This window comes from Symphalangus syndactylus, chromosome 8 (assembly GCF_028878055.3).
Source record: "Symphalangus syndactylus isolate Jambi chromosome 8, NHGRI_mSymSyn1-v2.1_pri, whole genome shotgun sequence".
In the NCBI taxonomy this organism is placed as follows: Eukaryota; Metazoa; Chordata; class Mammalia; order Primates; family Hylobatidae; genus Symphalangus; species Symphalangus syndactylus.
Genome location: NC_072430.2, coordinates 135,715,060 through 135,736,340, shown reverse-complemented (window position 1 = coordinate 135,736,340; position 21,281 = coordinate 135,715,060). Strand labels below are relative to the sequence as shown.

At 39.4% G+C, this 21,281-nt stretch overlaps 1 protein-coding gene across 2 annotated transcripts in view; it reads right to left on the bottom strand.

Moving 5' to 3' along the window:
- PSMD1 (proteasome 26S subunit, non-ATPase 1) overlaps nt 1–19,476 on the bottom strand; it is a 113,609-nt gene extending 94,133 nt beyond the window's left edge. Inside the window, exons 1-7 of one of the 2 annotated variants that reach the window (XM_055290947.2) lie at nt 19,285–19,476; nt 15,034–15,077; nt 14,030–14,103; nt 13,676–13,845; nt 8,954–9,159; nt 5,894–6,037; nt 3,644–3,870 (exon numbers count right to left, since the gene is read on the bottom strand). In XM_055290947.2, the coding sequence (XP_055146922.1) occupies nt 3,644–3,870; nt 5,894–6,037; nt 8,954–9,159; nt 13,676–13,845; nt 14,030–14,103; nt 15,034–15,077; nt 19,285–19,300 (881 nt within the window). In that variant the 5' untranslated portion in view covers nt 19,301–19,476. The remainder of the gene's footprint in view (nt 1–3,643; nt 3,871–5,893; nt 6,038–8,953; nt 9,160–13,675; nt 13,846–14,029; nt 14,104–15,033; nt 15,078–19,284) is intronic. The other variant, XM_055290948.2, reaches the window with a different exon arrangement.
- Nucleotides 19,477–21,281: the final 1,805 nt, after the last annotated feature.

Here is a 21,281-nt window from a genome sequence, read left to right as displayed (position 1 = left end):
TGTTTATACCACAGATCTGAACCATGTCCAAATTGAATATTTTGCAAGAAAATAATGTTTACTTAAGTATTACCATTAAGAAATAAAAAATTCTACACATCTCTAAGATGGAGGCAATCCAGTTATTAAATTTCCTCCAAATAATAAAAAACATACAAAGCAACTAGGTTAGCAAAACCATGGACAACAGGCCGGGCGCGGTGGCTCATGCCTGTAATCCCAGCACTTTGGGAGGCCGAGGTGGGCGGATCACGAGGTCAGGAGTTCGAGACCATCCTGGCCAACATAGTGAAACCCTGTCTCTACTAAAAATACAAAAAAATTAGCAGGGCGTGGTGGCGGGCACCTGTAGTCCCAGCTACTCGGGAGGCTGAGGCAGGAGAATGGTGTGAACCCGGGAGGCAGAGCTTGCAGTGAGCCGAGATGGTGCCTGGGGAACAGAGCCAGACTCTGTCTCCAAAAAAAAAAAAAAAAAAAAAAACCATGGACAACAAATACAACAAGAACAGGTGACAACATATCTCCTTCATTCACAAAACACAGTCAGGTAAAGCAAAATCACCACCAGCTACAAAATGGGCTTGAAAAGAAGGGGCTGGGACCCCAAGTACTCTTAAATCTAATCAGCCAACACCCCCTTGTAGGTCAAAGCACCATATTGAGGAAAAAATGCTGGGCAGAGAATCCAAATTAAAAAGGCAGGGACAAAGATAAAGAAGGTACCAATAAGCCTGGGCAACAAAATGAGACCCTTGTCTCCACAAAAAAATTTAAATAATGAACCAGGTATAGTGGTGTGTGCCTGTAGTCCCAGCTACTCTGGAGGCTGAAGCAGGAAGACTGCTTGAGCCTAGGAGTTCGAGGTTGCAGTGAGCTATAATCGCACCACTGCACCCTAGCCTGGGCAATGGAGAAAGGAAACAGAGCCAGGAGATCCCAAAACAAAAGCCATTATTTTGTATAGTACTCCATAAATGCAACAGAAGAGGAAATACTAGAGGGCAGTAAAATTGGAAAAACTATCATAAACAAGCCTCCTTTGGAAAAGTTTAGAAAAACTAATTTCAGTAAAAATAAGCTACAGAAAAGCATCAAAGTAAAATCTCATAAAATATTAGAAAAAAGTTATTTCAAAACAAGTAAGAGAAATTAGGAAAATTACATAAAATATACAAGACTATTACATATTAGAATTACAAAAACTCAGAAAGTAACATGATAGAACTAGAGAAAATCAGAAATAAAAGAGAAAAAAATAATTTCAGAAATGAAGATTAACTCAGAAGGAACTTGTAACCACCACACATAAGCCTTAAGAAAAGGAGAAGGTGAGAAGAAAGAAAACTTGTTAAATCAAAAATAAATAAATAGGCCAGGTGCAGTGGCTCACACCTGTAATACCAGAAGTTTGGGAGGCTGAGGCAAGCAGATCACCTGAGGTCAGGAGTTCGAGACCAGCCTGGCCAATATGGTAAAACTCCGTTTCTACTAACAATATACAAATTAGCCGGGCATGGTGGCCTGCACCTGTAGTCCCAGCTACTCAGAAGGCTGAGGCAGGAGAATTGCTCGAAGTCAGGAGGTGGAGGATGCAGTGAGCTGAGATCGTCCCACTGTACTACAGACTAGGTGACAAGACTGAGACTCTGTCTCGAAAATAAATAAATAAATTCTATCCCCCTAAGATTGAGAGAAAATTAAAGATGCTGCCTCTTATCACTCCTATAATGTATTGGGAATCCTAGCCAATATAGAAAAAAAAGAGAGAGAAAAGGTATAAAGATTACAAAGGAAGGAGTAAAATGGTCTCTAACTGCAGATGACCAAGATGCCAATAAAGAAAATTCTATAAAAGGATCTACTTTAAAATATTTACTTAAAAAATCATTTATAAAGCTATAAATGATTTTATCAAGGTCATAGGATTCAATGTTAGTATATAAAAATTATATTTCTATACACTACCAACGAAAAAAATAGAAATTTAAAAATACCACTTCACAACAGCATCAAAAACAAATTATACTTAGGGATATAAGAAAATTAATTTAAGAAAAGATGTGTAAAACCTCTGCACTGAATCTACAAAACACTACTGAGAAAAAAAATAAAAAACCTAAGTAGGCTGGGCGCGGTGGCTCACGCTTGTAATCCCAGCACTTTGGGAGGCCGAGGCGGGCGGATCATGAGGTCAGGAGATCGAGACCACGGTGAAACCCCATCTCTACTAAAAAAATACAAAAAATTAGCTGAGCGTGGTGGCGGGCGCCTGTAGTCCCAGCTACTCGGAGAGGCTGAGGCAGGAGAATGGCGTGAACTCCAGAGGCGGAGCTTGCAGTGAGCCGAGATTGCGCCACTGCACTCCAGCCTGGGCGACAGAGCGAGACTCCATCTCAAAAAAAAAAAAAACCTAAGTAAATGAAAAAGATCACCATATTCCTGGATTACAAGATTCAATATTATCAGGATTTCGATGTGCCCCAAGTTGAAGATATTCAATACAATCCCAATCAGAACACTCAGACTTATATAATGCAAAAAATCTACAATAGCCCAAAGAATCTTGAAAAAGAAAAAAGAATCAAAATTGTAGGTCTTACAATACCTGATTGCAAGACTTAGCATAGTTTTAGTAATAAGGAAAGAGGTAGTGATATAAAGAAAAATATAGGCATACCTTTGTTTTACTGCCCTTCAAGGAAGTCTATTGGAGCCACTTTTCCAATAGTATGTGATCACTTTGTCCTTGTGTTACATTTTAGTTATCCTTGCAATATTTAAAACTTTTTAATTATCATTATATTTGTTACGGTAATCTGTCATCAGTGATCTTTGATGCTACCATTGTAGTTGTTTTGGGACACCATGAACCACACCCATATAAAACAGCAAACTCAATCAATAAATGTGTGTTCCGACTGCTCCACACACCGGTCATTCCCCCATCTCTCTCCCTCTCCTTGGGACTCCCTATTCCCTGAGACACAACAATATTGAAATTAGGCCAATTAATAACCCTAAAATGGCCTCTGAGTGCTTAAGTGAAAGAGAAAGTCCCACATTTCTCAGACACAGATATCCAGTGAAAGAGCAGGCTAGGGGGCTGCCGGCATAAACAGACACAACTAAGACACACAAATGTTTTTAGTAAGTGATCTAAACGTGTAAAATACAGAAAAATAAAATTTTAATACCATATCAATTTGTACAGAATGCAAATTTCTAATACTACAGAAATTTGTGTATTTAGTTCTAATAAAAGCACAAAAAGCTGAAAATGTTCCTTACTTTCTAAATATCTCACCCAGATATATCTAACCCAAGTATCTAAAAAGAAGCCCCGAACTATCCCACCTGAGTTTTTAAATTTACTTGATTAAATAGTACACATGTTGTCTGGCAGGCTCTCCCTACGAGATAATCGCTTCTATTTCTTTCCAGAAGGGTCAATTTCTTCGGTTTTCCTTACTACTCCCAGCACAGCACAAAACAGAGCAATAGCCTAATAAGACTTTAAAATCTATGAAAGCTAGTGGCAAAATTTATTTATTCTTAGAATATGCTTCCTATAAATATTCTACCTGTCCCCAAAATGAAATAAAGATTATTCAATTAGTTTTGATGTAGAAAAAGGTACTTATACCTGTCTTTCTCTGATCCCGGAACAGTACCCGTATTCGTGGATCCAGGTACAGAAGCAATAGGGGTGCCAACAGTTCGAAGATTCTGGATTACAGATGACAAAAACTGCTGGCTAGCACTTTCATACAAATCAAAACAAATCTGATATGCCATCAGGAGGTTGTCTTCCTTTACCAGTTTTTCTAAGATATCACTCACAGCCTGAGGATCATCTAAGAAAATTAAGCACTGAAATGGAGATAAAGAACAATTACTTAATAATTAAAAACTTCATCTACAAGGTACTTAAGGAGACAAAATCAGCATTATAGAAAACCTCAAAATATAAGCACAGGCAAACTAGGGCAGACTATCCAGTCTAGCACTCTATTTCTAAACCCAGCACTAGATGAAATTTTTCTAAGCATGGCATCTGTCTTCCATAAAAAAATCCATACAAATTATATTTATGACTCTTAATGCTGTGCCTAGTAATCAGCAGTATTCAACATTGGTTGTTGAATGAATCTTGGCTTCCTTAAATCTTATCTGTAACTTATACCTAAGTGCTCCTTAATTTGCATTTTCTGCCTTACCATATGTTATGGAAGTTACTCATTCATTTAACAAACATTGTGTTGTATTGGGCCAGGACAAGAGACATTAAAATCACCATTTTGAAGCATTTCTCTTACTACTCTTATGATCTGCCATTGTTTTAACAAAATTATCCAACAAAGTTAGAATTTTTCTTTTAAAAACTCAATTTAAATTTTCTTGTTCCCTTAGGCAGCAAGCAACTCAACTTCAAAATAAACACATTAATCAAAGTTATTATAAATTAAGAACACGAAGTAATAGAAACAAAATAAGTGGTCAACAATAGGGGAATGATTAAGTAAGGCAAAGTATATACACTGAATGATTACAACAATCAAGTAAGAGGACTCTATGAAGAGTTAGAACATGGAAAAATGTTAAAGACTATATACAATTAATACTGTTTATCCACAGAGAAAATAACTTGGTAGCTGGAGCCACGTAATAGGAAGACTTCATTGTATATCCCATAATTCTTTTTGAATTTTAAATCACATGAACATATTATCTGCTCAAAAAGATATTATTTTTAAAATGAACAATAAAGTTTTTAAAAATAATAAAAAGATAAGGAATAAAACAGCTGAAAGAAATAAAATTGCCTCTAAGGAATAAAACTGAAATACAGACAGGAAGAGGGCAGGGAACTACTATTTTTCATGTGAGTTTAAAAAAAAACTATGAAAAATATTTAGAAACAACAAAACTCCAAAAACCTATGTAGAGAAAACTGAAAGGAAATACATTATTAAATACTAAATTGACTTTGGGTGATGTAAAAAATCAAGTTAGAATAGTAAGTTGACTTTGGGTGATTCAAACATGGATATTTTTTCTTCCAGTATTTTGTTTCAAACTTGCTTTAAAAGGGATTGTAAAAAACAGTGTTTTAATCTAAATTTTTAAAGTCTAGAGGATTAAAATACACAGGAGCACATTATAATGAAGAAACAACAAAATGTGCAATAAAATGCTATGCCCTGAGCAGAATACAAAAAATGTATACAATATATCAACTGTTAAAAAGTAAACCCATGCACACCTCCAGTCAATAAAATACAATATAGTCATTAAAAGAATGCAGTAGATCCACATGTGCAAATAAGTAGGGAAAAACATCTATGTCTCACCTTTGGGAAAAAGCCCAAATGATGGGAAGGAGAAGCCTTACTTTTCATTTTATATATCTTCTGTACCATCTGAATTTTTTTTGATGTGTAAGAAAATTTATATATAGAAAGAGATAAAAGATACCCAAATGTTTTGGTGTGTATGGGTAATGTAACTATATATAATTTATACACTTGGAATTCTCTTTAGAATGACATAGTACAGCATAGGTACTGTTTTACTCTTTTCTTCTAGCTTTTTAAAAAACCTTCGTTATTTCTAAAAATTTCCTTAAATTATTGGATTATTTTCAAAATGAAAAAAGAATACATAGAAAGAATGTGTTGCAACAAAATAGCTTTTTAGTGTTGTGAGATTTAGTTTCTTATTAATAAAAAGGAATATAAAGCACATACCTGATTTTCACAGGGCTGCTGTGAAGATCAGCTGAGATACATGCATAAAGCCACTATAGTAATACGAAGTAATAAAATGTGAAGTGGTATAACATAGCACAGTACAGCATGGAGCAATGTAATGAAACATAATGTAATGTCATTACCTGACAAACATTGATGAAATCAGGTTTCTCCAAGTTCATGTAGATTTTAACTAGAACTCTTAGTACTTTATTCCGAAACTGTTTATTCTGCATTAAAGACATGCAGAGCTTAAGGCTATAAGCTAACATTCCTGGGACATCATTCTGAAAGAGATAATTTAAAGATATAATGTTATCTGGTTATTGCAGCATTATGTTTATTTAGAAATTGAATTATTTTAATCTTGCTTCTTTAGTCAATCTAGGAAGCCAATTATTTAAACCTCTTAAGCAATACAAACTTAAGAATTTTAAACAATTTTAGATGAAAATCTTAAAAGAATTACATATTTCCACATCATTATAAAAAATGGATTATAAGCAATATTTAGTGGTACTCAGAATCACCATTATATGAACATAGTATACTATAATAAAGTGATGCTGTTAATTATTATAAAATATATACAACTGTCCATACACTAAGTAGCTATGTTTTCCAAATGTGTCTGCTGAAGTCTTTCTGCTTCTTACCTTGCTACTAGACTCCCTCATGACTTACTGCCTACACTCACTTGCTGGCCAAGAAACACAACACAGCTCTGAGTGACTCAAGAATTGAGTGCTGTTACATCTGTCTGGTGCTCTCCTTACGAGAAAACTTTGATCCAGGCTCTATGTGTTTACTTGGTGATTCTCAAAAGTATCCCCAATATTTGAGACTTCACCCCGTAAAAGGCCTTCAACATAAATTAGTACACTGAAAGCTACAGGAGTGTTTCTCAAAAAGTGAGTTGTGACTTTCCACTGCATAATAAAATCAATTTAATGAAGTGTGACTAGCAAATTAAAAAAGTAAAAAATACAATTTAAAAATAACAGAGTTATATCACAAGTAGTAAGGGTAGGTATTGGTTTCATAAAGCTCAAATTACATCTATATGTATATGTGCACTGGGATACAAAGTAAGATGCATTTGTTACTCTGCTTTATTTTTTTTTAAAACATTTATCATTCTTTTACTTTATATATTTATCTGTTTGACTGCTTGTTCCCCTTCTAGATTCCCCAATGAAGTGCTTGCTTTGGGCAGGAACTTTGTTGGTCTTGTTTGCTACTACAGTAGGTGCTCCTTTATCTGAGAGGAATATGTTCCAGCACCCCCAGCAGATGCCTGAAACCACAAACAGTACCAAACTCTATATAAATTATGCACAAATTTCTGTTTTCTTCTTCACAATTTTATGGATGGAAGATTCATTCTTACGTACATCTTAGTGCAGCCTCAGCATACAATTTTTTTTCTTTCCTTATTAAGTTGGGAATTTTCACTTTTTCAATTAAAGGAAGCAGTTTAAGGCTTCTCTTTAGCATATCTGAATTGCCAACATCACTATTTTTGTGCTTTGATGCCATTACTGAGTAGAATAAGGGTTATCTGAACACAAGCACTGTGATATTGCGACAGTCAATCTGATAAGCAAGGTGGCCACTGAAGTGACTAACAGGCAGTGTATACAGCATAGATCTACCAGGATGATTCACATCCCATGCGGGATGGAAGGAGATGCTGAGGGATTTCATTATGCTAGTCAGAATGGTGCACAATTTAAGACATGAATTGTTTATTTCTGGAATTTTCTGTTTAATATTTTCAGTCTGTAGTTGACTGCAGGTAACTGAAACCACAGAGAGCAAAACCATGGATGAGTGGGGACAATGCACATCTCCACTGCCTAGAACAGTATCTGGCAAACAGTAAGCACTGAAAAAATATTTGTTGAATAAATGAAAACAAAAAATGTAATCTTATACACATGAAGACAAGGATGGGCTAAAACTGCACAAAAATGAAACTGAGAGGGAAACAAGGGCCATTATATCACATTAGACTGTTCACTCATTCACTCATTTAAACAAATCGTATTATTGATGCTAAACACTGCCTTAGGTTTTGGGGATACAGTGGTGAAAAAGGCACATATACCTGTCCTGATATAGCTTACGATCTAGTGGGAAAGATAGCTATTAACTATCTACTAATACAATTATCAAGGGATAAACACCATGAAAAAATGTACAGGGCTCCATAAGATTAACAACAGAACTGGACCTAGTCTTTGCTTAGGGGCATGGGTATTGGGATCAAAGTTCTGCAAACAAGGGATAGTTGAGCTAAGTTCTGAATTGTGAGGAGAAATAAAGCAGGCAAAGAAAGGAATGGAGGCCAGGTGTGGTGGCTCACGCCTATAATCCCAGCACTTTGGGCGGCTGAGACAGGTGGATCACTTGAGGTCAGGAGTTTGAGACCAGCCTGGTCAACATGGTGAAACCCCATCTCTACTAAAAATACAAAAATTAGCTGGGCATGGTGGCACACGCCTGTAATCCCAGCTATTCAGGAAGCTGAGATGGGAGGATTGCTTGAACCCCGGAGGCAGAGGTTGCAGTGAGCTAAGATTGCGCCACCGCACTCCAGCCTGGTTGACAAACCGAGACTCCATCTCAAAAAAAAAAAAAAAAAAAAGAAAGAAAAAAGAAATGTAAAAAATATTTTTGGAAGGGGGAACGAGGCAGGGTTCATCTAGATGAGAAGATACCAAAATGGCTAGTGTTCAGAGAGCTAGCTCACGGAAAGAAATAGCTGGTGAGGCAAAGTGAGCCTGCAGATCAATGTCCATTTTACTCAGCGTTGTACCTTTCTGACCACTTCGGTTGGTGACTTAAATTGTCTTAATTATTGCGAACACCGCAAACCAGGAATCTAGCTGAGTAGTTTTAACCCTAATAAATGCATTAAAATAGTAGTTTATTGTCTTCTTAAAAAGGGCAGAGTAATTAATACAACTTCCCCATGCAAGACTTCAAAGGATTATGTGGTAAGATAAAAGCAGATATTCCATGAACACAAAACACAACCAAGGGTCATACATAAATATGAAAATAAAATATTTGGCAAAAGATCACCTATTATTTCTAACTAGATTTTCTTTTCACTGCCTATGAAAGTTTCAGTTTGAATAACTTGCTTTGCTGATTCCCTATCAACAATAATTTCTAAAATAACATCATCTACCTACCGACTCCAGAATGGTCTTTTCAAAGATGTCCAGTCTTCGTGTCTCCAGAGCAATGCCAATAGCCTGTTTATACTTGTGATCATCTAGACATCGCTGGAACATTTTATTTACGATGCCTTCCAATCTCTGGTCAATTGGTTTTTTTTCTCCTTCAGGCAAATCTGCATTTTCCACACATTGTTTGGTGTAGTGATCAATGCATTTTGCTGTTGAGGAAATAAAATAACTGATTATCTTGTAAATTGGGCTAAACTATCAGAAAGGGCAATGCCTATATTTATAATCATATATACTTATGGGATGACTATAAAGCAGTAAGCAAATTTTGAAATGCTAGAACTTATACATTTGAATTAATACTGTTCTCCCATAATATTTACACTGGAGAACTATACACTAATTCCAATCCAGTTGACATTATTCAAAACATTTCTATCTGCCAGGTGTGGTAGTGCTCACCCACAGTCCCAGCTACTTGGGAGGCTGAGGCAGGAGGATCACATGAGCCCAGGAGTTCAAGGCCAGCCTAAGCAACACAATGGGACCCTGTCTCTTATTTAATTTATTTTTAAAGTTTCTATCTTGTTACTCCATTTTGATCAAAATTCTATTACTCTACCCGATTAAGTTGCTTATTCAAAAGAATTGGCTACAAATAGCTGCTGCTTCACTTTCAAAAAACAAACATTTGCCATCGCTGAAGATATTTTAAAAGGCCTATTATAGCAACTATCATGTAGTAGTATATTGGACTTCTTTGCATTAATGAAACTATTAGCAACCTGAGAGTAAGAACTATGTCTAAATTGTCTCTGTAGGGTAACGGGGAAATGACTTGAAATGCACCACAAGTTTAAAAGGCAGTTCCAAAGATTTCCAAAAACTTTTCCAGCAACTGTAGCAGATCCTTTGAAAAACAGTCCTGTGTCGCTTAATGACAGTAATACATTCTGGAAAACACATCTTTAGGTGATTTCATCATTGTGCAAACATCATGGAGTGAACTTACACAAACCTAGATGTTATATAACCTACTACGTACCTAGGCTATATGGTATGGCCTAGTGCTTCTAGGCTGCAAACCTGTATAGCATATTACCGTATTGAATACTATAGGCAATAGTATTTGTGTCTAAACACAGAAAAGGTACAGTAAAAAGATGGTATTGTACTCTTATGGGACATCTGTTATCTATGTGGTCTGTCATTATGTGATTCCTGACTCTATTTATTGTCTCAATGTGAGGTAGGTGGAACCTATTTCTCCCAAGAAAGTGTCTGAAAATTCATGCAAAAGTGTTTGTGCCCAATTTAGCTTCCATATTTCACAATGATTTGGGTGCATGGAGGTGAGGGTGTGACATACTGAAGGATATCAATAGCACACCTGATAAGAAATATTTGTTTGTAATTTAGTTATATTTCTTTGCAATCACACCTTAAACTTTCTAAGTACAACCAAAAGAAGGACATTTCCCTAAGCCTTCCACCTTCATAAGGAAGATAAACAGTCACCCTGGCCGGGAGCGGTGGCTCACGCCTGTAATCCCAGCACTTTGGGGGGCCAAGGCGGGTGGATCACAAGGTCAGGAGATCGAGACCATCCTGGCTAACATGGTGAAACCCCGTCTCTACTAAAAATACAAAAAAAAAAATTAGCCAGGTGTGGTGGCGGGCGCCTGTAGTCCCAGCTACTTGGGAGGCTGAGGCAGGAGAATGGCATGAACCCGGGAGGTGGAGCTTCCAGTGAGCCGAGATGGCGCCACTGCACTCCAGCCTGGGCGACAGAGTGAGACTCCGTCTCAAAACAAAAAAACAAACAAAAAAAAACCCAGTCACCCAAGAGGAATGACATATACATTAATTATCCTCTCCATAATTCATTGGCTTCTTTCCCTTTCAAAGATAAGTAAGAAGATGAGGGCAAGATTTATTAGTTACAAACCATAGCCCCAAGAAATAAAACTAATTTTAACTAGCATAAATGATTGTTGGCCTACCAGATGACCCGGGTTAAATGGGTCTATATTTTGAAGGAAGCAGAGGACTTTTATAAATTGGAATATACTACATTCAAGATTCAGGTGGAACCATGAAGGTTCAGGTACAGTTAATAAGAACATAGTGGGTTGGGTCAGTGGCTCACATCTATAATCCCAAAATCTTGGGAAGCCGAGGCAAGTGGATCACTTGAGGCCAGGAGTTCAAGACCAGCCTGGCCAACATGGCAAAACCCCATTTCTACAATACAAAAATTAGCCAGGTGTGGTAGTGTGCACCTGTCATCCCAGCTACTTGGGAGGCTGAGGCACAAGAATCACTTGAACCAGGGAGGTGGAGGTTGCAGCGAGCCAAGATTGTGCCATTGCACTCCAGCCCGGGCAACAGAGAAAAACTGCCAAAAAACAAACAAACAAACAAAAAAACACAGTGGATGTTATAATGCAAAATAGACCTTAAAGAATTCCAGTTGTTGAAAATGTCCACCAGGCCCTAATGCGAGCTTTTTGAACCAACTGTAGTTAAGTGAGGAAACATTACCCCTACCCCATCAGAGAGGAACCTCAAAATTAGAACATTTGGGGAATTTTCCTTAGATTATATAACTGAAGGGGAAAAATATATGTCCCAGGTTTCAAATGAGATTCATGTTCTCATTCACCAGGTTTGCATATATGTCATAAATATATCCCAGGTTTATGTTATAACTAAAACTCAGCCTCATTTCATGCTAAAGCCTTGTCATAACTTGGAGATTTATGCGTCCTGGATTTTCTGGAGGTACTGCTTACGATATTCATTAAGACGCTAGGAAGCCTTTTCCAAATTCTATTTTGTATACCCCCTCATGAATCTCACTGACATCTTAAAAAATGTGCCCTACAAAACTAGAGGAAGGGTGAACCCCACTTTTAAATAAATAAATGCCAACAGAACGGGTCTACTGATCAAAACTCACCTTCCAAAAGTAAAATGATAGTGTTTAGAGACAGAGAAGGCATCTACCATGCCATAGCACTTCATACCAACAGTCCAGTTTAAAAGCACAATTTGTACAATGGTGGCATTTTAAGCATTTGTAGATCACTGTTGTAAAAAACCATAAACTTTCATTAAAGAAAAAAAAAAAGGCTGGCTGTGGTGACTCATGCCTGTTAATTCCAACACTTTGAGAGGCCAAAGCAGGAGAACTGCTTGAGGCCAGGAGTTTGAGACCACCCTGGTCAACACAGTGAGATCCTGCCCTGTTTTCAAAAAAAAAAATCCATCAAATAAAAGAGATAAGTAAGGCCGGGCGCAGTGGCTCACACCTGTAATCCCAGCACTTTGGGAGGCCGAGGTGGGCGGATCACGAGGTCAGGAGATCGAAACCATCCTGGCTAACACAGTGAAACCCCGTCTCTACTAAAAATACAAAAAATTAGCCTGGCGAGGTGGCAGGCGCCTGTAGTCCCAGCTACTCGGGAGGCTGAGGCAGGAGAATGGCGTGAACCCCCAGGGGGCGGAGCCTGCAGTGAGCTGAGATCGCACCACTGCACTCCAGCCTGGGCGACAGGGAGACTCTGTCTCAAAAAAAAAAAAAAAAGAGATAAGTAAGGTATTTCACCCACTGCTTCTAGCTTAAAGTGAATAAAGTAGTCTAGTTTCAAATAATACGGTCCATCCTTTCAAGCCATCAGTTCTTCCCACTGGATTCACAGATGACAGCTCAATTCAATGAGCCTCCAACAGCAATAAAGTAACTTGCAAAATTTTCATATCATAGCAAAAACTTTAAAAACATGAACACAGAATCCCAAGGACAGTTGATGGTACCTCTATCAACCCCCTTGTGCAGCACTTCCCAATTTCTAAAAGAGAATACCAACTTCCTCCTTGTAAGTGTTCAAGTGAATAATACAGACCTTCTACTAATCAGCAGTGTGAAATATCTACACTGTACACTCCTGACAGAACACATCCTTGAGCTCTCTGTACTATGAATCCAAAGTTTGATAAACACATGTCTGAAGGGTATGCAGTCCCTTCTTTCATTTACTACATTAAGAGTTTTTAAGCATTTTTTTACGCTATAAAATCTTTGTATAAAATCTTACATAACTAGTTGAATTTACAACTCTGGTTGAAATATGTGTCAGAGAATTCAAAGCCTTGCCTGTGTGTTATCCCCTTCCTTCAAAAATAAGTAAACAAGTAAGAAAACAATGGTTACAAATAGAAACAGTATGAGTTTTGGAGTGACTAAAACCAGGTTGTAAATTTTATCCTTCTATTTAATAACCATGTCTTTATCACCTCAAAACCCAAGTTGTCTCATTTGTAAAACGGCTAGCTCCTCCCTCATGGGGTAGCTGTGTAATAAACCACGGTATGCAGAGTGACTAGCACGGTGCCTAGCACAATGCAGATACTAAATAATGGTTTCTTGTATTTGAAAAAACTACATAAACTGGTACCACTTGTTACTCATAGTAATCTGATTTAATCTTTTCCTCTAACAGCATGCTCATTGGACTGGTGATCATCATAACCACTGAGAACCAGCACTCAGTTGAAGGGCAGATCTAAAAACTCAGCCAGCAAAAAATTATTGTAGAAAGATTATGAACTTCCAATTAAAATGAAATTTGGCAACATCAAATTCAGGAAAAAAGCTTCTATGTGCACTACAGCAAGAAAGAAGCCGACAAGATAAAGCCTTACCAGATAGACGATAATTACCTATAATAGTTTCCACATATTCAGAGTTATCATTGACATTGAAGAGGTCCCCTGCTCCAAGAGCATAATTCAGAGACTCCTCAAAAGCCCCCAGGTGATAAAATACTTTAGATGCCACTAAGGCTGCAAACTGCCGACTCCGGAAACCTTCATCTTCGTATAAAACCTCTCTGAAAGAAATTAGGAAGTACAGGTCTAGTTCAAACTGTGGTTTTCCCTAAAAATCCCAAACCTAAATATTCAAGCCACAATTCAGTTAACAGCAAATTTCTAAATGAATCAATAAGCCACAAGACCCACATTCACAATTAAATTTGATCCACCTTATTCTGATTTATAAAAATAATTTCTTACATTTTGTCTACAGACTCGGAAATTTCTGCCCAGAAGTCATTAACAACTGCATTCAATTTGTGTAGTGCAAATTCCTGTAAAAGATAACCAAAATTCTATTTTGAGATAGACTTATCATTAAACTTCCTTAAAAAATTCTTTTCAGCAAATCAATGATCAAATCCTCAGTAATATTTACTCAAACTTTTACTCTATGACAAATATAAAAATTTACCAACTTACACTTTTTCTGGAGTTTACACATTTCTTTTCTGTTTTCAATCATCAACATTTTTCTTCTTTGAATATAAACAATTAACTCCAGGTTGCTAGTTTAGATGTAAAGGAATCAAGTATCTAGAGCCACTAGAAGGACATTCCAAATTTCCATCAAATAAAAAACTTTAAATATGTGAAACACAAGCAACAACTTTTTGTGTTTTCTGTTGATAAAGAAACTGGGGCGGGGGAAGGGAAAGGTGTGGTGGCTCAGACCCCGTAATCCCAGTACTTTGGGAGGTCAAGGCGGGGGGATCACTTGAGCCCAGGAGCAGGAGTTTGAGATCAACCTGGACAACATAGTGAGACCCCATCACAACAAAAAATTAAAAAATTAGCTGAGTGTGGTGGTGCATGCCTACAGTCCTAGCTACTTGGGAGGCTGAGATGGGAGGATCATTTGAGTCTAGGAGGTCAAGGCTGCAGTGAACCATGACCACACACTGCACTCTAGCCTGGGTGACAAAGCGAGACTCTGTCTCAAAAAAGGAAAAAGATTAAAAAAAGAAAAAAAAAGAAATTAGGGGGCTATTCAAGTGTCGTAACGAGGTTTATTTGTCTTAGCTTTGTTAAACTCAAGGGAAACCAACTGCTGTGGCCAAAATACTGTCCTCTCTGGCTAGGTTACAATAACTGGGTACAAGCCAGCTAGCAACTTTGAATGATGGAAGATTACAGATATCACTAAATTCAAAAGGGTTCACAGTATTCGCACTAAACCTAGTTACTTTTTCTTCAATTCATACCTTAAGCTGTGGTTCATCTTCATCCAGAAGAGAAATAATTCCAGCTATGAGAGAAAAGATGTAACATGATTATGAAACACATTCTCACTAAAGTAGAAATTAACACCTGGTCAAAAATATATGACGGCTGAAAAACAATTTTTTTGAGGCGTAACTTCTCTAGGGGAATGACAATTTTTCTTTGAAAGTGTAAAGGTTTATATCTCCAGTTTAAGACTTAACTATATTATCAAACCCTCGTGGCACCACATATATCACATCATTTGCCTAATTCAATGGTTTTCAATGTGGTCCCTGGACTAACAGCATTGCCTGGGAACCTGTTAGAAATACACATTCTCGGCCCCACTCCAGTACTGAATCAAAAATTATCAGGATGGGGCCCAGTACTGTGATTCTTTTGCTAACTATAGTTTGAGAACCATTGGCCGAATTTACTGATTCAAACGGGAAACTTTCCTGTACAATTTTAGAATAAAATATTCATACAAAATAAATCAACAGTTATAAGATCATTTATAAAAATGGAAGCATTTAGTCATCAACTCAACAAGGTAAAATACTTCAATTATTTCAAGGTGTGTATATCATGGCACCTTTTTCCTATCACAAGTAACCTGGGTTTTACTAAATGATGAACAATCATACTCATTCTGAATTCAATTACCCAAGCACAGTGTTCTCCATGTGGCTTCTCTTAGCCTCAAGGTATTACCACTAACATAGGAGAGTAAAAGTAATAATTGTCCTCTCAAAAGAACACACCTTGAAATATAGTCAAAGGTCAAAGGGATTATTGGAAAAATGATATGGGAAATTACTGTACTAAGACCACAAAGGAAACCACTCTCAAATGTTTTCCATGTGGGTTTTAAAATCATTCCAGAACACTGAGTTGAAACTGTGGTTTGATTAAAAAGTGTCAAGGCAACTTAGATGTAGCCATTTCTAATTGACAAGTATAGGTTTGCCAAACAGCTTAAGCAGTCTTTAGGAAGCCAAACAGGAAAAGATACAAAATTTACCAAGCAAAACTAAAGTAGCATAAAAGCAGATATAAAGAACCTCTTGGTACTCTAGGTTGGTATGACAAGTCCAGAACAGAGATTCTGAATGGACAGCACAGGGAACAGATAAATTTCAAAATTCAATCAGTGAAAAAGAAAAAATTGCAAACTAGTGATGTGGAGTAAGATGACAGGCCAGAATGCTTTAAATGTAGAACAGATCTTAAATAATAGAACACTTAATACTAAAACTGCTACCTATCCTCAATCAATGTATTTGAACGGCTTTTACCAAAAAGGGAGACGGATTTTTATATTCTCTGGTTTGGTTTCACTTATGACTAACTGGTTACATGGTTGTCTTGGCTTGGAAACTCAGCCTCTGGCCATGGACCAGAACTAAATCAAATACTCTACACTCCATTCATTAGTATTTCCCAACTTAAAAACAAAACAGAACTCTCTTCTGGAGAGGGGAGAGAATGGGAAAGGCCTAAGGATGCTAAAAGCCTCTTATGCCATTATAGAAACTGAGCAGATATTGGTCTAAAACTGTTGAATCAATTGACAGAAATATTTGGATATTTATTTACAAACATGGAGGTATGTTCCAGAAGACACAGCTTAAAAGTTGGGAACAGCTGCCTCCGGGGATCAGGAAAGGAAAAGTGAGGTGGGGGACTATTGTTTTAAAGCTTTTTAGTACAACTTTCCTTTATGTGTCTGTATTATGTTTAAAAAAGAAAACACCACCCACTCAATTTCACATCTCCCACCTGTAAGCACCTATCTCTCTCTCTCCACTCCCCTGCATAGTCAAACCTCTTGAAAAAAACTAATAGAACATGTTGACCTCTTATTCACCACTGTATGCTAGTGCCTAGCAACCGCCTGGTCAATAAATGAATGAACAAACTGACTAATCCACACCAGAACCATGACACTAGCCTGTTTAGCACCTGGGACAAATTTCTAAGCCAACATGAGCCATAGGACAGAAAACAAAGTGACAAAAGATTTGGAACAGAAGTTGACAAGTAATCCAATAAACTTAAATGGCAGTAATAAATATACACTACATGATGATCACAGAATCTCAGGATAGGACCTCAAAAATTATTAGTTTTGCCACTTTAAAGAGGCTTAAAGCCTATAATATTGTCACCAAGTGCTTTTTCAGCCTCTACTTTAAAAACTCAAGGGACTGATTAATTGCTTTGACTGGCTGACTGAGCTCTTCAGTCAAGACATACTTCTGAATTTCTGCCATGCTCTCAGCAGTATTCTAAGAATTGTGAAAACAAGCTTCCTGCTCAAAATTCTACCAGAGAGAGAGAGACAGTAATCAGGCAAGTAAACAAACAAGGCAATTACAGAGCTGTGGCGGAGGGAGAGTAGGCATGTTTTAATAGAATGATCAGGGAAGGATAACATTTGAGTTGAGATGAAAGATTGAGAAGCTAAGGGGAAATCTGAGGAAGAGAAGACTAGAAGGGAATAGAATGTGCCAGGGCCCCGAGATAGGAGAGAAACTGACATATTCAAGGAACAAAAAGGACAGTGTGATTAGGATGTACTGAGTGAAGAAGACAGTACTACAAGACAAGGCGGGAATCAGATCATGTGGGTCCTCGGTTAAGAGTCTGGATTTTACTGTATGCCAGGGGTGTCCAACCTTTTGGCTCCCCTGGGCCACAATGGAAGAAGAACTGTCTTAGGGCACATAAAATACACTAACACTAATGATAGCTAATGAGCTAAAAAAAAAAAAGTTTGTGTATAATTTTCACGATATCCACCACCACAGATAAGAAAAAAAGTCTTCGAATTCAAAGGGTTGGACACGGCTGCTCTAAACACAATGGAAGAACTGGTGGATTGTCAGCAAAGAAGCACGATGTGATTAAAGTTTTAAAAAGCATATTCCACAAGAAAAATGGGCTGTACGGAGGTAATGGTCGAAAACAAAGCCTTAACGCTGATACAGTAACCCAGACAAGAGATGAAGGTGGTTTGGGCCAAGTTAGAAGAAACATTGGTAATGGATGGATCTGAAATAGAATGAGGCCTACAGGTGGCAAGAAACTGAGTGTTTATTTGATCTTTACAAAGCTCTGACTGGAAAAACTTCCTGATACTGAACCAAAATTCATCTCGCGATCACTTGTATCCCTTGGGGACAAAAAGTCTTATTCCAGGTACAAGTGACAGCTCTTCAAATGTTTGAAAGTAACTACGTCTCCCAGTATCTCCAACGATGTCCTTAACCAATCCTCATAAAAATAAAGTTTTGATCGCCTTACCATTCAGATTACTGTCTTCTGCTCACCAGTTTGTTTACAATAAAATGTTCTTTTTGTGGGTCAAGCATAGAGTAAGAAAATGAGAAAAGGGTATGTAAACAGGCAAGGGAAAAAGCACCAAGGCTCTGGACAGCTACATGCAAGTCAACCTGGCACGGGGAGCTTAAGTCTCCAATTGAAACTTGATCTCTGTAACTTATTCCATTGCAAATGTCACTACGTGAATCTACCTATGCAATGGTTTGCGCGTATGAAACCTGCTCCGCAGATCCATCCATTCTTTCTTGAAGGTACAGTCAACAGACTGAGCACATAACCTCGAAAGGGTAAGTAGGCTCTCAGTATAAAGGTATCTCCAGGGCGTCTTCAGGGTCTTCACCGAACCCAAAAGTTCTCTGGGTGTTTTGAATGAACACCCTTGGATCGGACCCAGAAATGACCCACCTCAAACCTAACTCCGGGTTTTATTCTAAGGCGAATGGAGCTTGGCCACGTCCAGAAACACTTCTGTAGCAGTTAGGCTGCCTGGTCAGGGGGTTTGCCTTACTGTTTAATGGCACAGGGGCCCATCCCACCCCGATCCCCTGCGGAGAAGAACTGGGGCTGGACGACCTCACACGGCCAAGAATGGGAGGCACAGAAAAAAGGGAAACCCTTCTGGGGTCGGGGGAAGGCCCAGGAAGCCCCTCGGGTCCTGGCTCTGGGGTGTGGTTGGGGAGGGATGCCGAGGCGGTCGACCCGGCTCGATTCCCTGAAGCCAGAGAAGCACGCAGTGACCTGATCAGACTCCCAGCCCCCGGCCCGGGGGTGGGCCTTGGGCAGCGAGAAGCTGCCCAGGCCAGCGCTCCGCCGGGAGGCGCCCAGTCACCGGCCCTGACTCAGCTAAAAGCCGGCGCGGCGGCGGCTCCTCCCTCCAGGCGCTGGCTCCGGGCCGCACTCACCGGCCGAAGTGATCATGGCTGTGCCCCTCACTCGCCCGTCGGCTCGCTCGCCGTTCCAGCTGCGCCGTGTATCTGTCAGCTCAGGGCCCGCTCAGTTCACCGCGCCTCCTTGCTCACCGGGTGCGCTGCTCAGTCAGTCGCCCCCTCAGGCCGCCGGCTCGCTTCTCGCCAGGACCCCGCCCGCCCCGGGGCTGCCCGCCGCCCCGCCTGCCGTCCGGCGCGAATTCTCCCCTGGCCTGCGTCTTCTGCGCCGCGATCTACTCCCCAGCCCTCACGGAAGGGTACACAGAGAACACCATTGTTTTCTCTAAACCTCCTCGAGGTGAGGAGTCCCGCGCGGTGGGAACACTGGTCTGCATCTGAAGTCAGGCATTAGAATGGCCACCCTGGCAAAGAGAGGACCCCACCATCACCCGCCATTGCTGAGAGAAAGGGTGTTGAGGGGAGGTGCGAGCATTGCGCGCAGTGCCACCTGCTGGTGGGAGGTCTCGCTGCAGCACATCTCCCACCAGCCAATGCTTAGGGAATTGGGGCTGCGGCAAACAGCGTTTTTGTTTAGAAAAGTGTCTTTCAATTGTTTTCTAAAGCAAAACCTATCATAAAAAAGAAAAGAAAATCCCCACGGAAGTGCTTTATTATCATAATGAATCCACAAGTAATCATTGGCTTATTATAAGGTTGAACAATGAAGGTTTTTACTTACTTTTGGAATAGTGTCCAGTGTTGTCAATGTATTAAAATGTGCAGTAGTTATATGGTGAAAGCCTTTCCAAGGGAGAAAAAATGTCTTCCATTCTTTCCTTCTATCTGCCCAGGTCCTCTTTTCCCCTGACGGCAGTGGGTTCTTCGTTTCTAATACATCTTCAGAAATTTGAAATGGCAGTTGCAATAGCCATTTGCAGTCTTATACTAGCTTCAATAAGTCAATTTATTTCAAGGGTCAGTACTGAGAAAGTCTTGATAAAGAATAGTGGCAAACGGTAGCAGTTTTTCAGCCACTGGCCTTGCACTATCAAGCTAAACTCTTCAATCGGACAGCGATGGCAAGTTCATTTCTATGGCCTTCTACCTAACCTAGGGGCACAATCAATGTCTTGTGGTTGCCAGTGAATTAAATGTGCTTGATAACACATTTTGTTGTATGTGTGAGTTTTTTTTAATTAGAATTCTTAAACGGTGGTTGTTTAAAATATATTAAATATAATTACTGAACATTTTTGAGGAGCCTGTGGCTCAGATCGAAAGGCAGGGCTCGAGAAGATGTGCATGCAAAGTAAACAGATTACTTGGGGTGTCATTCTACAGAGGCACTTCTTTTTTTTTATTTATTTTTATTTTTTGAGATGGAGTCTCCCTCTGCCACCCAGGCTGCAGTGCAGTGGCACAATCTCGATTCACTGCAAGCTCCGCCTCGCAGGTTCGCACCATTCTCCTGCCTCGGCCTCCCGAGTAGCTGGGACTACAGGCGCCCGCCACCACACTTGGCTAATTTTTGTATTTTTAGTAGAGACGGGGTTTCACCGTGTTATCCAGGATGGTCTCGATCTCCTGACCTCGTGATGTGCCCACCTCGGCCTCCCAAAGTGCTGAGATTACAGATGTGAGTCACCGCCCCCGGCTCTACAGAGGCACTTCTACCAAGCCCTCACATGAAGACACTGTGTGCCCCAAACCCCTAGAGGAGTCACAAACAAATGCCAACAGGTAATGTAAATGAGTAAAGCAGGCCCAGCAAAAGAAAATACAAGCTCCACAGGATGGTGAATGGCAACTAACAGTGTCAAGGAGGCACTAGGGAGTGGTGGGGACTGTGATACAGAGTGAGTTCCTGGCCAGGCGCAGTGGCTTACGCCTGTAATCCCAGCACTTTGGGAGGCCGAGGTGGGCAGATCACCTGAGGTCAGGAGTTCGAGACCAAAGCCTGGCCAACATGGTGAAACCCCATCTCTACTAAAAACAAAAATTAGCCAGGTGCGGTGGCGGGCACCTGTAGTCCC